This window comes from Oncorhynchus nerka, linkage group LG28 (genome assembly GCF_034236695.1).
Source record: "Oncorhynchus nerka isolate Pitt River linkage group LG28, Oner_Uvic_2.0, whole genome shotgun sequence".
Classification (NCBI taxonomy): domain Eukaryota; kingdom Metazoa; phylum Chordata; class Actinopteri; order Salmoniformes; family Salmonidae; genus Oncorhynchus; species Oncorhynchus nerka.
The window spans coordinates 34,454,791-34,471,608 of record NC_088423.1 but is presented as its reverse complement, the minus strand read 5'-3'; the positions used below and the strand labels follow the sequence as shown (position 1 = coordinate 34,471,608).

Genomic DNA, 16,818 nt, shown 5'->3' with positions numbered 1-16,818 from the left:
TAGAATTTAAGGGACACTTAACCAACATGGCTAACACAGCATTCTGTAGCGATACGTCATCCCATCTGGTTTGCGCTTAGTGGGACTCTCAATTGTTTTTCAACAGGACAATGACCCAACACACCTCCACGCTGTGTAAAGGCTATTTGACCAAGAAGGAGAGTGACGGAGTGATGCATCAGATGACCTGGAATCCACAATCACCCAACCTCAACCCAATTGAGATAGTTTGGGATGAGTTGAACTGCAGAGTGAAGGAAAAACAGCCAACAAGTACTAAGCATATCTGGGAACTCCTTCAAGACTGTTGGAAAAGCATCCCAGGTGAAAGCGATTGAGAGAATGCCAAGAGTGTGCAAAGCTGTCATCAAGGCAAAGGGTGGCTACTTTGAAGAATCTCAAATATAAAATATATTATATGGTTATTACATGATTCTATATGTGTTATTTCACAGTTTTGATATATTCAGTATTATTCTACAATGTAGAAAATTATAAAAATTTAGAAAAACCTTAGTCCAAACTTTTGACTGGTACTGTATATATACAGTTAAAGTCAGAAGTTTACATACATTTAGATTGGAGTCATTAAAACTTTTTCAACCACTCCACAAATTTCTTGTTAATAAACTATAGTTTTGGCAAGTCGGTTAGGACATCTACATTGTGCATGACACAAGTAATCTTTCCAACATTTTTTTACAGACAAATTATTTCACATATAATTCACTGTATCACAATTAAAGTGGGTCAGAAGTTTACATACACTAAGTTGACTAATGCCTTTAAACAGCTTGGACAATTCCAGAAAAGAATGTTATGGCTATAGAAAATTCTGATAGGCTAATTGACATCATTTAAGACAATTGAAGATATACCTGCGGATGTATTTAGAGGCCTACCTTCAAACTCAGTGCCTCTTTACTTAACATCATGGCAAAATCAAAAGAAATCAGCCAAGACCTCAGATTTTTTTTTCTGACCTCTACAAGTCTGGTTCATCCTTGGGAGCAATTTCCAAACGCCTGAAGTTACCACGTTCATCTGTACAAACAATAGTATGCAAATACGAACACCATGGGACCATGAAGCCATCATAGCTCTCAGGAAGGAGATACGTTCTGTCTCCTAGAGATGGATGTACTTTGTTGTGAAAAGTACAAATCAATCTTAGAACAACAGCAAAGGACCTTGTGAAGATGCGGGAGGAAACAGGTACAAAAGTATTAATATCCACAGTAAAACGAGTCCTATATCGACTTAACCTGAAAGGCCGCTCAGCAAGGAAGAAGCCAATGCTCCAAAACCTCCATAAAAAAAGCCAGACTATGGTTTGCAACTGCACATGGGGACAACGATCGTACTTTTGGAGAAATGTCCTCTGGTCTGATGAAACAAAAATAGAACTGTTTGGCCATAATTACCATCGTTATGTTTGGAGGGAAAAGGGGGAGGCTTGCAAGCCGAAGAACACCATCCCAACCGTGAAGCATGGGGGTGGCAGCATCATATTGTGGGGGTGCTTTGCTGCTACTTCACAAAATAGATGGTTTCATGAGGAAGGAAAAGTATGTGGATATATTGAAGCAACATCTCAAGACATCAGTCAGGAAGTTAAAGCATGGTCGCAAATGGGTCTTCCAAATGGACAATGATCCCAACCATACTTACAACGTTGTGGCAAACTGGCTTAAGAACATCAAAGTCAAGGTATTGGAGTGGCCATCACAAAGCCCTGACCCCAATCCTCTAGAAAAGTTATGGGCAGAACTGAAAATGCGTGTGTGAGCAAGGAGGCCTACAAACCTGACTCAGTTACACCAGCTCTATCAGGAGGAATGGGCCAAAATTCACCCAGCTTATTTTGGGAAGCTTGTGGAAAGCTACCCTAAACGTTTTACCCAAGTTAAACCATTTAAAGGCAATGTTACCAAATACTAACTGAGTGTATGTAAACTTCTGACCCACTGGGAATGTGATGAAAAAAATGAAAGCTTAAATAAATCATTCTCTCCACTATTATTCTGACATTTCACATTCTTAAAATAAAGTGGTGATCCTAACTGACCTAAGATAGGGAATGTTTAATAGGATTAAATGTCAGGAATTGTGAAAAACAGAGTTTAAATGTACTTGGCTGAGGTGTATGTAAACTTCTGACTTCAACTGTATATATTTTTTTACAATTAAAAACACCATGGAGATGACAGACTATTTGGTTTATTTTGTCTAAGAAGGAGCATTAAATAAATGCATGTACATAATTGCTCTCTTCATAACTTCATAGACCATCCCTCTGTTCATTCTTCCATACAGTATGCACATTGTTTTTTTTCATTATATTTTTTCACTATTGAGTTTCATCTCATCCCTCTGATGAAGAAGTCTCTGCAGTCTGGATTTCAAGACACCAGGGAGGTTTTACTGTAGATCCAGACAGGACGTTAGGGCTTAGACAATCTCATTGGCAGGGCTGAGTTGAGTCTGTGTTGGGTTCTCTAGGGCTCAGTAACTGGGTCTCAATAGGTCCATTAGGGCTCACACCCCTCACTCCTCCACCATTGAGTGTCAGGAAGCACACAGTCTCTCTGGGCGGTGAAGGGGAAAAGCTGCCGCTTTCTTCCTGCTTCCTGTTGGCCAGAGTCAGAGCCCTGAGATTCTCCTGGGCCTCTTCCAGGATAAGGGCCATCTCATTCTGCTGCTTGCCCCCCGTAGAGGAGGAGCAGGAGGTGGAGGCGTGGTGCAGCGTGATGAGGGAGCATCCTCCTCCTACTTCCATACTGGGCGTGGCGCTGCAGGTGGCTGAGCCTGTGGTGGCCGTTTGCAAACAGGAGACCTCATCCTGGTTGCCCTGGACCGAAGGGATGATGGGGATGGAGCAGGTCTGAAATGGAGGAGGTGATGAGAGGCTGGGATGTCTGGGGCACCTGAGGTTCCTGGTCGAAGTGGAGATATCATTGTCCTGGCCCTGGTCCAGAAGACTGCAGCGCACCTCCACCCTGCTCTCCCATGACCGCTCAATCAACATGGGGGGTTGCATATTTAGAAAGGCATCCTGTCGCGGGTCGCTCCCAGCCCTCACAATCTGGTACCTGAAGAAGGGAAGAGAGGCAATACAGACAGACAGACAGACAGACAGACAGACAGACAGACAGACAGACAGACAGACAGACAGACAGACAGACAGACAGACAGACAGACAGACAGACAGACAGACAGACAGACAGACAGACAGACAGACAGACAGACAGACAGACAGACAGACAGACAGACAGACAGACAGACAGACAGACAGACAGACAGACAGACAGACAGACAGACAGACAGAGACAGACAGACAGACAGACAGACAGACAGACAGACAGACAGACAGACAGACAGACAGACAGACAGACAGACAGACAGACAGACAGACAGACAGACAGACAGACAGACAGACAGACAGACAGACAGACAGACAGACAGACAGACAGACAGACAGACAGACAGACAGACAGACAGACAGACAGACAGAGACAGACAGACAGACAGACAGACAGACAGACAGACAGACAGACAGAGACAGACAGACAGACAGACAGACAGACAGACAGACAGACAGACAGACAGACAGACAGACAGACAGACAGACAGACAGACAGACAGACAGACAGACAGACAGAGAGAGAAGGAAATTACAATTGCTGTCAATTCCCACATGTGTACTCATTTCACTTTAAGAAAAGGTCATGCTTTGAGTTTCATTTTAACTCAAGCCTTTAAAGCAACTGCCCAAACAAAACAAGGATACTCAGGGAGACAAAATTCACCTTGCCATCTCAGAGGCATGAAGAGCACACAAAGAAAAAGATGAGCTTGACATTTCTCTTTCATGTCTTTATCTAGTCAAACTCTCACAAAGTATGAACTGGATTATTAGTTGGGAGAGGTAAGAGGGAGTTCAGACACTACGTTATTCATTTGACACATGAAATGGGGATACTTTAATAAATGGAGCAACCATGAATATTTAATTCTGCAAGAATGTGTTTGACACATCTGAGTATCTAGGATTATTAATTTAATAATCAACGATCAATAATATCCCATTAATATCGACATTTGTTCATGACTTCACAAAACACTTTCAAAGTGATTGTGTTGTGAATATCTAATATAGTTTTTTTTTGCTCTCTCTTCTTTTTCTCTTTGTGACGTGGCATAAGCTACCTCAAAATAGAGCAACACATCCTCTCTGAAATATCAGTCTGAATCGAGGAACAGTCTATGGCTCCCAGCTCATTATCTTTGTATACACTCTTAGAAAAAAAAAGGTTCCATATAGAACCAAAAAGGTTCTATCACTTTCACATCTGAAAACCTTAAAAGTTCTATATATAACTATTTTATGGGGTTCTTTGGTCAGAACCCTAGGGGTGCTTCTTCACTGAACGTAAAATGGTTCAATATAGAAGCCTGTGTGGTGCAATTGATAAATATAAATATTTTTATGAATATAATATATTAAACTATTAAATAATGGACAAAATAATGCCAGCATAGTTTTCAGATTGTATTGTCATTATATGCAAACATAGTTAGGAAATATGCACTGGGAGGAATCTTTGTTTGAATGCTGGAACTTTATGGAACAGTATAGTAGTCTATGTGTTGTTGCCTGGCTGGTTCCTGAGAAGAACAAAAAAGGAGCAAAAACATGAGTGAATCTTCAGAAATTAACATGAGTTAATCTGCCAAAATAAAGACAAAAATGCTATGCAGACATGTAATTATTATCAAAAAAAAATATTTTTCACATCCGCCGAATACAGTGAAATGCTCACTTACAAGCCCTTAAGAAAGTGTGTCCCCTCATGCCCGGAGGGAAGCAAAAGTCATTACCCTACCTATGAGACGATCGTCTGAAGAAGTAGACCAAGGTGCAGCGTGGTAAGTGTTCATGATCTTTAATACACAGAACACCAAAAGGAATAACGAACGTCACGTTCTGCCGGGTTCACAGAGCTAACAAAAAACAAGATCCCACAACATAGGTGGGAAAACAGGCTACCTAAGTATGATTCCCAATCAGAGACAACAATAGACAGCTGCCTCTGATTGGGAACCACACTCGGCCAAAACCAAAGAAATACACACAGCTTCTACTGCGCTGGAAATGTCCGTTAGCTATTCCAAGCATAGAGGGCTCCATTGCAACTAACTAGCTGGCTAGAGATAGCTTGGTTTCCATTTTTCAACAATGTTTCTAATCATTAATGCTTACTGGTATTGGATCTCACGCGTTCACTAGAAAGGGATTCGAATTATGTGAACAAGTACAACATTACAAGTTTTTTCCCGAGATGTGAGATGATTCATTTGTTTTCTGTAATATAGCTTTGAATCATGATATTTTGTACTGTTGAGGAAAATAGGCAGGTTTTTCGACTCGTATCCTGACTTTTGAAAGGATTGCGTGATGATTAGCTTAGCAACCGTGTGACGCAGCATGACAATGTGAATGCAATTGGTCGACATTAAGCTAGGTGGAGTGTTATACTTTTCTCCATTTATTTTCCACTGGGATTCCTATCTCGTCCTTTCCAAGTATATCTCGCTAGATACTCTAGCAAGCTAGCTAACAATAACTAGTTTGGTTGATGCAATCATGCTAACATTAATAATTTACATTAATAAATGTATTTGGCAAAAATAAAAAAGGTTAAACGATCTGCTGCTGCTAACCAAGACCAAGGGGCACTGAAGTTTCTGAAAAGGTTAGTCCAATAATGTTCGTTGGCATATTATTTTATTTCCACTGCTGGTGATTATTCACAAATGTTTGGGGTGCACATTTCACTGTCTTAAAACCATAACATATGGATGGCCAATGCATAAAGAGAGAATTGATGGATTCTAGCACCATCATAACTTTCACAAATACAAAGACAAGCAGCCATCACGGTGTCTGTCTTTTTCAACTAGCTAGTGCATAGTGAAACCTACAGTTATGAACTGGTAATTCAGGCTTAGTTGGAATACAGTGCAATAGAATGAGTGACATTAAATGAATTCTACTTCATGGAAAGGGGATATTCATTTCAAATCACTTTTTCAAAGTAGTTGATGTAATCATTCAATATATCAATTTGACAGGAAATCCGTTCCTACAGTTCAGTGCCAGGGAACCAACATCTGGTGGGCCAGATGGAGACCAGGAGGAGGAAAAAAGCATCATAGGAGGATGGGCTCATTGTAATGGCTGGAATGGGATAATTGGAACAGCGGCAAACATGTGGTTTCCATATGTTCCATTTATTCCATTCTTGACATTACAATGAGCCTGTCCTCCTATAGCTCTTCCCACCAGCTGCCACAGAAGTATACTGTGTATAGTGATGAATGCATCCCTGCCTTAAATACATCTTACAGAATGAATAATTGCAAAAGAGCACTGTAATTAGAGGAACAAATAATAGATTTTATGAGATAAAATTCAAATACTTTTCTACATTGAAACCTGTCTTTTTTATTTTTCAAGGTCCACTGCTTAACATTGTCTGTGTGTGTGTGTATGGAGTGAAATTAATATTTAAAGACATTGTCACCGTTCTTTGCATAATGCTCAACCCTGCTATAGTAGTTCACTAAACTACAGAGTATGTTGTCCATGGAAGGTGTTGTCTCTGGCTCTTTTGATATCAGATTCAGAATGAATAATAACAAGGTTGAATGAAAAGGGAAGTTATCTATAATAATCATATTTGACCATTGCCTACAAATAGGACCTAGAGTTTTACCTGACCAGGTCATTAGATCCGGAAAAACTCCAGGTCCTAAAAAATATATGTACAAATTTTGCCACACCCCTTTTGAACCTTTTTATTTGTTTTAGCTTTTTTTGCATTGACATTTATATCCTTATTAATTATGGTGCTGCATGATTTTGTTTGGTCAGAAAAATGGCTAGCTGTTTCGTCTGACACCGTTAGGGTGGGATCAAACTCGTATTAAGCAACACTGTTGCAGGGGTCGGAATGGCAAACAATAGGGTTCATACAAACCTCTGCTGTTGCAAACTAAATGCTAGCTAGAAGAACAAGGAAATAATGAGTTCAATAAAAGCATACACTGTTAGATAAAAAAAGGAGTTCTACATAGAACCTATTTGGTCAATTAAAATGTTAAATTCTATTGATCCACCAGGCATCAATTGCCATTTCGGCATGAAGACGCAAGAGGACTGTGCTTGCAAATATCGTACCAATAAGATTGTTATTTTTCAATTTATTAAGGTAAGCAAAATTGATTATTTAATTCAAACATATTAAGCCATAATCACACGATGGGGAAAAAAAAAGGTGCTATCTAGTACCTTAAAGGGTTATTCGCCTGTCAACATAGGGGAACCCTTTGAAGAACCCTTTTTGGTTCCAGGTAAAACCCTTTTGCTTCCATGTAGAACCTTTTACAAAGAGGGTTCTACATGGAACCCAAAAGAGTTATACCTGGAACCAAAAATGGTTATCCTATGGGGACAGCCAAAGAACCCTTTTGGAACCATTTTTTTCTGCGAGTGTAGGCTAGATATGTTTGTTACAGAATAAGCTAACGTTAGACAGGAAAAAGGTTAGGCTACTTTAATTAACCACTTTACAAGATAGCTTTCTAGGTAGCTAACGCTTACAAATAAATGTGCATTTTTCTGATTGAATATGGCAAATAAAGCTATAGACTACAGCCTGATAAAATTAGCTAATTGTCACTTTATTTCTGTATTTCATTGAGTCAGATGAGGGGACTATGTTTCATGAAGCAATTAGAATACATTTGTTGCTGACCTCTGTGGAATGCATGTGATGTTAAGTGGGCTGACTGAAACGGTATGTAGCTATCAAAATGATTTATAACACATTATTTGTAATAAGTATTGGTGATTCAATAGCCAATTTATTAATTACGTTACTTTTAAAACTATCTATATTTAGCTCAGTTTGGCATTAACCCAACTGGGGATCTCTGACAACAACTGCTTGTAAGTTGTTCTTGTTAATCATAACATCTCCCTCAACCTGTCCCTCAACGTGATCAAGACAATGGAGATGATTGTGGACTACAGGAAAAGGAGGACAGAGCATGCCCTCATTCTCAACGATTTGGCTGTAGTGGAGCAGGTTGAAAGCTTCACGTTCCTTGGTGTCAACATCACCAACAAACTATCATGTTCCAAACACACCAAGACAGTCATGAAGAGGGCACGACAAAGCCTATTCCCCAACAGGAGACTGAAAAGATTTGGCATGTGTCCTCAGATCCTCAAAATGTTATAGAGCTGCACCATCGAGAGCATCATGAGTGGTTACATTACTGCCTGGTTTTGCAACTGCTCGGCATCCGACCGCAAGGCACTACAGAGGATAGTGCGTACAGCCCAGTACATCACTCCTGAAGACCTAATCAAATGGCTACAGAGAGTATTTACATCGCCCCCCTTTTACACTGCTGCTACTACTCTCTGTTTATTATCTATGCATAGTCCCTACATGTACATATTACCTCAATTACCTCGACTAACCGGTTCCGCCACACAATGACTCTGTACCAGTACCCTCTGTATATAGCCTTATTGTTGTTATTTATCTGCTGCTCTTTAATTATTTGTTATTTTTATTTTTTGTTTATTACTTATTTATCTTTTACTTAACACTTATTTTTCTTAAATCTGCATTATTGTTTGAACACTGTTGCCCATGCTTCCTTGAAAGTTTCCCATGCTTCCCATGTTCAATGAACCATAAACAATTAATGAACATGCACCTGTAGAACGGTCGTTAAGACACTAACAGCTTACAGACAGTAGGCAATTAAGGTCACAGTTATAAAAACTTAGGACACTAAAGAGGCCTTTCTACTGACTCTGAAAAACAGCCACATTGGACTGAGACTGTTGTCATTGCAGGCAATCTCAATGCTGTGCGTTACAGGGAAGACATTCCCCAATCCCCCCAGAAATGTCTGGGAACTTGACAGTGAGAGGACATTTCCTTTTTTTGCTGAGTTTATTTGGAACTCACATGTGAAAAGGTTAACAAAGAGCTGCAGTTTCTTTCAGAATGGATGGCAAGGAATAAGTTAGTCCTACATTTTTCAAAAACTAAAGGCATTGTATTTGGGACAAATCATTCACTAAACCCTACATCTCAACTAAATATTGTAAGGAATAATGTGGAAATTGAGCAAGTTGAGCACACTAAACTGATTGGAGTAACCCTGGATTGTAAAACTGTCATGGTCAAAACACTATCTAAGATGGGGAGAAGTCTTTCCATAATAAAGCGCTACTCTTCCTTCTTAACAGCACTATCAACAAGACAGGTTTTGTCGCACCTGGACAACTTTTCAGTCGTGTGGTCAGTTGCCACAAAGAGGAACTTAGGAAAATTGCAATTTTCTCAGAACAGCGCAGCACCGCTGGCCCTTAGATGTACACAGAGAGCTATCATTCATAATATGCATGTCAATCTCTCCTGGCTCAAAATGGAGGAGAGATTTACTTCATCACTACTTGTATTTGTGAGAAGTATTGACATGTTGAATTCACTGAGCTGTCTGTTTGAACTACAGTACTGGTACACAGCTCAGACACCCATGCATATCCCACAAGACATGCCACCAGAGGTCTCTTCACAGTGCCCAAATCTAGTACAGACTATGGGAGGCGCACAGTACTACATAGAGCCATGACTACATGGAACTCTATTCCACATCAAGTAACTAATGCTAGGAGTAAAATTAGATTTACAAAACAGATTGAAATACACCTTATGGAACAGAGGGGACTGGGAAGCAACACAAACAGGCACAGACACATGCTTACAAACACGTGACAGCATACGTACTATACACACACGTATACATGTGAGTACAAATACCCATACCAACATACTGTATACTACATACTTAATGAGTATATACTACATACTATATAGTATTATGTCATTTCAGTATACTGTAAATTAACGTTATCGTTTCAGTTGAGCATACTATGCAACCTCTTGCTAGCTTGTTAGCATAACAAATTACTAGTTAGACATTTTACGATTTCGGGTGTTCGTAAATTCAATCTGGAGTGCCAAAGCGCGCTCTGGGTGTTAATAAATCCGCTCTCGGAGCATTCAGAGTGCTCACTAGTTGCTCTGGCCGAGGAGTAGGGTTGATCCGATCATTCAACGGCAGTCAAGCATCCAAGCTAACTGGCTAATGTTGGCGAGCAACATCCAGACACAAATGAGAGAACACCCCACTCTGACCATTTTTCTCGCCCTTGCAGAGCTGGTTAGGCTGTTTTTAAGTTATCCAGAGTGTTGATGACTGTAACTGTGTTGCTGGCAACAATTTATTTACGCTTTTTTGGCCAACGTTTACTGACACCGGCCATATTCAACGGGTGTTGAGCGTTAGTAAATTCCTCCGTTATTCTGCGCTCTGGCACACAGAATTAACAATGTCCATTGAAACATACAACGACTTTACCACTTTTCTAAGAATTATGTGAATAATCAAGTCAATAAACGTTGGGTAGGTAGTTAGATAGCAGATAGGTAATATCTGCCTGGCAAGTTCGATGTATTAGTATCCAACTAACATTAGGTAACTAGCTAACATACCGGTACATACTGATGTAATGCTATGCGGTTCGTAAGGATAGCGTAGCTAACAAATTGTCAGCCAATTATTTGAAAAGTCATGACTTTATTAAATTGCTCAGCATTTTTTAAACATTTGTCATAATTAGTTAAAGCAATGAATTTGTGTCAGCTCTTGTCAGACTTCGGCTGCATATTTTCCGCCATTTTCTTCAAATCTGAAAACGTTGTGAAGCCACCCCCATTTTCTGAAGAATTGCATTATGGCCCCTAAAAGCACGGAAATAGTGTACACTGCTTGTATACTACGTGTTTTGGCCAATTTAGTACGACATCTGGGAACTTTTGGCATATCTATACTATGACCAATAAGCATACTATATACACAAATCACGTCACAAATAGTACAGTTAGTGTGGTTATTATGAGTATTCGAACACAGCTATGGATTTTGTGTTGTCGATATGTGGTAGTAGAGTAGGGGCCTGAGGGCACACACTTAATGAGTTATGAAATCTGTTGTGAATGTATTGTAATGTTTTTAATATTGTAAAACTACCTTAATTTTGCTGGAGCCCAAGAAGAGTAGCTGCTGCCTTGGCTAATGGGGATCCATAATAAATTCAAATGCTCATGTTGGGTTTTTGAGCCAGCGCCCACTTGACTCCCATTCACTCCTTGTCCTAGAATCACCCAGAATGTACCACGTGCCCATTGACGACACATGGGCAATGTACACAATGGGCGTTAATAAGATTGGAATTTAGTTTCCCATCTCCTCAAATTACTGTATATCTGACCTAGCAAGGCCAAGTTAAAGCTAACACTAGTAGTTTGGTCTTACTAGCTATACAATGGATCATTTTAGATAGTTTTAGAGGACGACTAAACTGTTTTTACTAACACATACCTTGCTTCCTATTAATGTGTGTTTGCTTTCTCATGAGGCAGGCAAACCAGCCAGTCAGGAGAGGAAGGTTCCCATTAGATAACACAGCTATAAAGTCAGATTCCACAGACTGGAGAGGAGGGTGAGCAAAGAAAGAAACCAAGTGCAGAGTGCAGAGTCAAACAACCAACAAGGTGCTGAGGCAACCAAACATAGTTGTTGAGAGTCGTGGTTGATGAGTAAGCTGTAGCTAGGATACCACTGTGACTGACAAGTAAATCCACCTGTCACAGAGAGCGTGAGGGTTACTGCTTGAAATCCGAGGCACAGGGTTGTTTTCACCTGACAAAACAGAGGCAAAAGGGCTAGAATTGGGATAGGTATTATGTTAACTTGTCCAATAAGAAACGTCTGCTTTATTTTCCATTGAAAAACGTTTTTTCAATGACGTGAAATAAGGAATTCGTCTGGTAAACGTGTTCAGTGCTTCTCCGTTGAAAGTGCTATGGAAAAGTACTGAGGCAAATGTTGCCGCGCCACATTGTTTTCCGACGGCTCTGGACGTGACTGTGTTAGCTGTTGGTGGCTAAAATCCATATTACACTCTGGGATAAGGGTTAGAACCCTAAAGGTTCTTTGCATTCACTAAGTTAATATAAAGTATACAACCTTTTTTTAGTAAAGGGTCTAGATAACCTAAAGGTTATATATACAATCCCAAATAACTATTTTTTCTAAGAGTGTAATAATTCATAATCCCTGACAAAGGTTAGCCGCTTTTGTTGCATCAATATGTAACTTTGAGTCACTCTCCTGTAAAAGCCTTCAGAGATTTAAGAGCCCTCAAAGCTGATGATTCTCTTTTTTACTGAGGTTTTGGAATAAGCCCTGAACAAGCCATATTTCGACAGCCATATTGGGCAATGATCTCTGATAACAGGGATGTGGAAAATGCAATCAGCCTGAAAACATCCATGCACCCAACAGAGTGTGAATATACAGTGAGCTCCAAAAGTATTTGAACAGTGACACATGTTTGTTGTTTTGGCTCTGTACTCCTGTACTTTGGATTTGAAATGATAATGACAAAGAGGCTAAAGTGCAGACTGTCAGCTTTAATTTGAGGGTATTCTCATCCATATCAGGTGAACTGTTTAGAAACTATGGCACTTTTTATACATAGTCCCCCCATTTTAGGGGACCAAAACCATTGGGACAAATAGTGTATATGTGTATTAAAGTAGTCAAATGTTTAGTGTTTGGTCCCATATCCCTAGCACACAATGATTACATCAAGCTTGTTGGATACCTTTACTGTTTGTTTAGGATGTTTCCATTTTTTTTTGTAAATAAGAATAGAATATGTTTATATACATTTCTACCCAGCTTCCTGGGTCAGATATACAGTACAGTATGGTTTTTATTTTTATTTTTTTATTTCACCTTTATTTAAGCAGGTAGGCTAGTTGAGAACAAGTTCTCATTTGCAACTGCGACCTGGCCAAAATAAAGCATAGCAGTGTGAACAGACAACACAGAGTTACACATGGAGTAAACAATTAACAAGTCAATAACACAGTAGAAAAAAAATGGGCAGTCTATATACAATGTGTGCAAAAGGCATGAGGAGGTAGGCGAATAATACAATTTTGCAGATTAACACTGGAGTGATAAATGATCAGATGGTCATGTACAGGTAGAGATATTGGTGTGCAAAAGAGCAGAAAAGTAAATAAATAAAAAATAAAAAAACAGTATAAAAACAGTATGGGAATGAGGTAGGTGAAAATGGGTGGGCTATTTACCAATAGACTATGTACAGCTGCAGCGATCGGTTAGCTGCTCGGATAGCTGATGTTTGAAGTTGGTGAGGGAGATAAAAGTCTCCAACTTCAGCGATTTTTGCAGTTCGTTCCAGTCACAGGCAGCAGAGTACTGGAACGAAAGGCGGACAAATGAGGTGTTGGCTTTAGGGATAATCAGTGAGATACACCTGCTGGAGCGCGTGCTACGGATGGGTGTTGCCATCGTGACCAGTGAACTGAGATAAGGCGGAGCTTTACCTAGCATGGACTTGTAGATGACCTGGAGCCAGTGGGTCTGGCGACGAATATGTAGCGAGGGCCAGCCGACTAGAGCATACAAGTTGCAGTGGTGGGTGGTATAAGGTGCTTTGGTGACAAAACGGATGGCACTGTGATAGACTGCATCCAGTTTGCTGAGTAGAGTGTTGGAAGCCATTTTGTAGATGACGTCGCCGAAGTCGAGGATCGGTAGGAGAGTCAGTTTTACTAGGGTAAGCTTGGCGGCGTGAGTGAAGGAGGCTTTGTTGCGGAATAGAAAGCCGACTCTTGATTTGATTTTCGATTGGAGATGTTTGATGTGAGTCTGGAAGGAGAGTTTGCAGTCTAGCCAGACACCTAGGTACTTATAGATGTCCACATATTCAAGGTCGGAACCATCCAGGGTGGTGATGCTAGTCGGGCATGCGGGTGCAGGCAGCGATCGGTTGAAAAGCATGCATTTGGTTTTACTCGCGTTTAAGAGCAGTTGGAGGCCACGGAAGGAGTGCTGTATGGCATTGAAGCTCGTTTGGAGGTTAGATAGCACAGTGTCCAATGACGGGCCGAAAGTATATAGAATGGTGTCGTCTGCGTAGAGGTGGATCAGGGAATCGCCCGCAGCAAGAGCAACATCATTGATATATACAGAGAAAAGAGTCGGCCCGAGAATTGAACCCTGTGGCAGGGCACCCCCATAGAGACTGCCAGAGGACCGGACAGCATGCCCTCCGATTTGACACACTGAACTCTGTCTGCAAAGTAATTGGTGAACCAGGCAAGGCAGTCATCCGAGAAACCGAGGCTATTGAGTCTGCCGATAAGAATATGGTGATTGACAGAGTCGAAAGCCTTGGCGAGGTCGATGAAGACGGCTGCACAGTACTGTCTTTTATCGATGGTGGTTATGATATCGTTTAGTACCTTGAGCGTGGCTGAGGTGCACCCGTGACCGGCTCGGAAACCAGATTGCACAGCGGAGAAGGTACGGTGGGATTCGAGATGGTCAGTGACCTGTTTGTTGACTTGGCTTTCGAAGACCTTAGATAGGCAGGGCAGGATGGATATAGGTCTATAGCAGTTTGGGTCCAGGGTGTCTCCCCTTTGAAGAGGGGGATGACTGCGGCAGCTTTCCAATCCTTGGGGATCTCAGACGATATGAAAGAGAGGTTGAACAGGCTGGTAATAGGGGTTGCGACAATGGCGGCAGATAGTTTCAGAAATAGAGGGTCCAGATTGTCAAGCCCAGCTGATTTGTACGGGTCTAGGTTTTGCAGCTCTTTCAGAACATCTGCTATCTGGATTTGGGTAAAGGAGAACCTGGAGAGGCTTGGGCGAGGAGCTGGGGGGGGGGGCGGAGCTGTTGGCCGAGGTTGGAGTAGCCAGGCGGAAGGCATGGCCAGCCGTTGAGAAGTGCTTATTGAAGCTTTCGATAATCGTGGATTTATCGGTGGAGACCGTGTTACCTAGCCTCAGTGCAGTGGGCAGCTGGGAGGAGGTGCTCTTGTTCTCCATGGACTTCACAGTGTCCCAGAACTTTTTGGAGTTAGAGCTACAGGATGCAAACTTCTGCCTGAAGAAGCTGGCCTTAGCTTTCCTGACTGACTGCGTGTATTGGTTCCTGACTTCCCTGAACAGTTGCATATCACGGGGCTATTCGATGCTATTGCAGTCCGCCACAGGATGTTTTTGTGCTGGTCGAGGGCAGTCAGGTCTGGAGTGAACCAAGGGCTGTATCTGTTCTTGGTTCTGCATTTTTGAATGGAGCATGCTTATCTAAAATGGTGAGGAAGTTACTTTTAAAGAATGACCAGGCATCCTCAACTGACGGGATGAGGTCAATGTCCTTCCAGGATACCCGGGCCAGGTCGATTAGAAAGGCCTGCTCACAGAAGTGTTTTAGGGAGCGTTTGACAGTGATGAGGGGTGGTCGTTTGACTGCGGCTCCGTGGCGGATACAGGCAATGAGGCAGTGATCGCTGAGATCCTGGTTGAAGACAGCGGAGGTGTATTTGGAGGGCCAGTTGGTCAGGATGACGTCTATGAGGGTGCCCTTGTTTACAGAGTTAGGGTTGTACCTGGTGGGTTCCTTGATGATTTGAGTGAGATTGAGGGCATCTAGCTTACATTGTAGGACTGCCGGGGTGTTAAGCATATCCCAGTTTAGGTCACCTAACAGAACAAACTCTGAAGCTAGATGGGGGCGATCAATTCACAAATGGTGTCCAGGGCACAGCTGGGAGCTGAGGGTGGTCGATAGCAGGCGGCAACAGTGAGAGACTTATTTCTGGAGAGGGTAATTTTCAAAATTAGTAGTTCGAACTGTTTGGGTATGGACCTGGAAAGTATGACATTACTTTGCAGGCTATCTCTGCAGTAGACTGCAACTCCGCCCCCTTTGGCAGTTCTATCTTGATGGAAGATGTTATAGTTGGGTATGGAAATCTCTGAATTTTTGGTGGCCTTCCTGAGCCAGGATTCAGACACGGCAAGGACATCAGGGTTAGCAGAGTGTGCTAAAGCAGTGAGTAAAACAAACTTAGGGAGGAGGCTTCTGATGTTGACATGCATAAAACCAAGGCTTTTTCGATCACATAAGTCAACAAATGAGGGTACCTGGGGACATGCAGGGCCTGGGTTTACCTCCACATCACCCGCGGAACAGAGAAGGAGTAGTATGAGGGTGCGGCTAAAGGCTATCAAAACTGGTCGCCTAGAGCGTTGGGGGCAGAGGATAAGAGGAGCAGGTTTCTGGGCATGGTAGAATATATTCAGGGCATAATGCGCAGACAGGGGTATGGTGGGGTGCGGGTACAGCGGAGGTAGGCCCAGGCATTGGGTGATGATGAGAGAGGTTGTATCTCTGGACATGCTGGTTGTAATGGGTGAGGTCACCGCATGTGTGGGAGGTGGGACAAAGGAGGTAACAGGGGTATGCAGAGTTGGTCTAGGGGCTCCATTGTGAACTAAAACAATTTTAAGGTACATAAGATATTTTTTAAATGGTTAATTATTATTATTTTTTAACCTTTATTTAACCAGGAAGGGCTCATTGAGATTAACATCTATTTGTCAAGAGCACCCTGGTGTAAGGGTTTTCTTCTGACGAAGAGGAGTAGTATGAAGGATTGGAGGACCAAAACGCAGCGTGGTAAGTGTTCATGTTTTTTAACAAATAACGAACACTGAACAAAACAATAAACGTGAAGTAAATCAAACCGAAACAGTCCCGTGTGGCACAGAC

General features: G+C 41.7%; 1 protein-coding gene across 1 annotated transcript in view; it reads right to left on the bottom strand.

The window, feature by feature from the left end:
* Positions 1-511: 511 nt before the first annotated feature.
* The window catches only part of LOC115113161 (pro-neuregulin-3, membrane-bound isoform), a 518,264-nt gene continuing 501,957 nt past the window's right edge, over positions 512-16,818 (bottom strand). Inside the window, exon 9 of the mRNA XM_029640470.2 lies at positions 512-3,092. Coding sequence (XP_029496330.2) covers positions 2,462-3,092 — 631 coding nt within the window. The 3' untranslated portion in view covers positions 512-2,461. The remainder of the gene's footprint in view (positions 3,093-16,818) is intronic.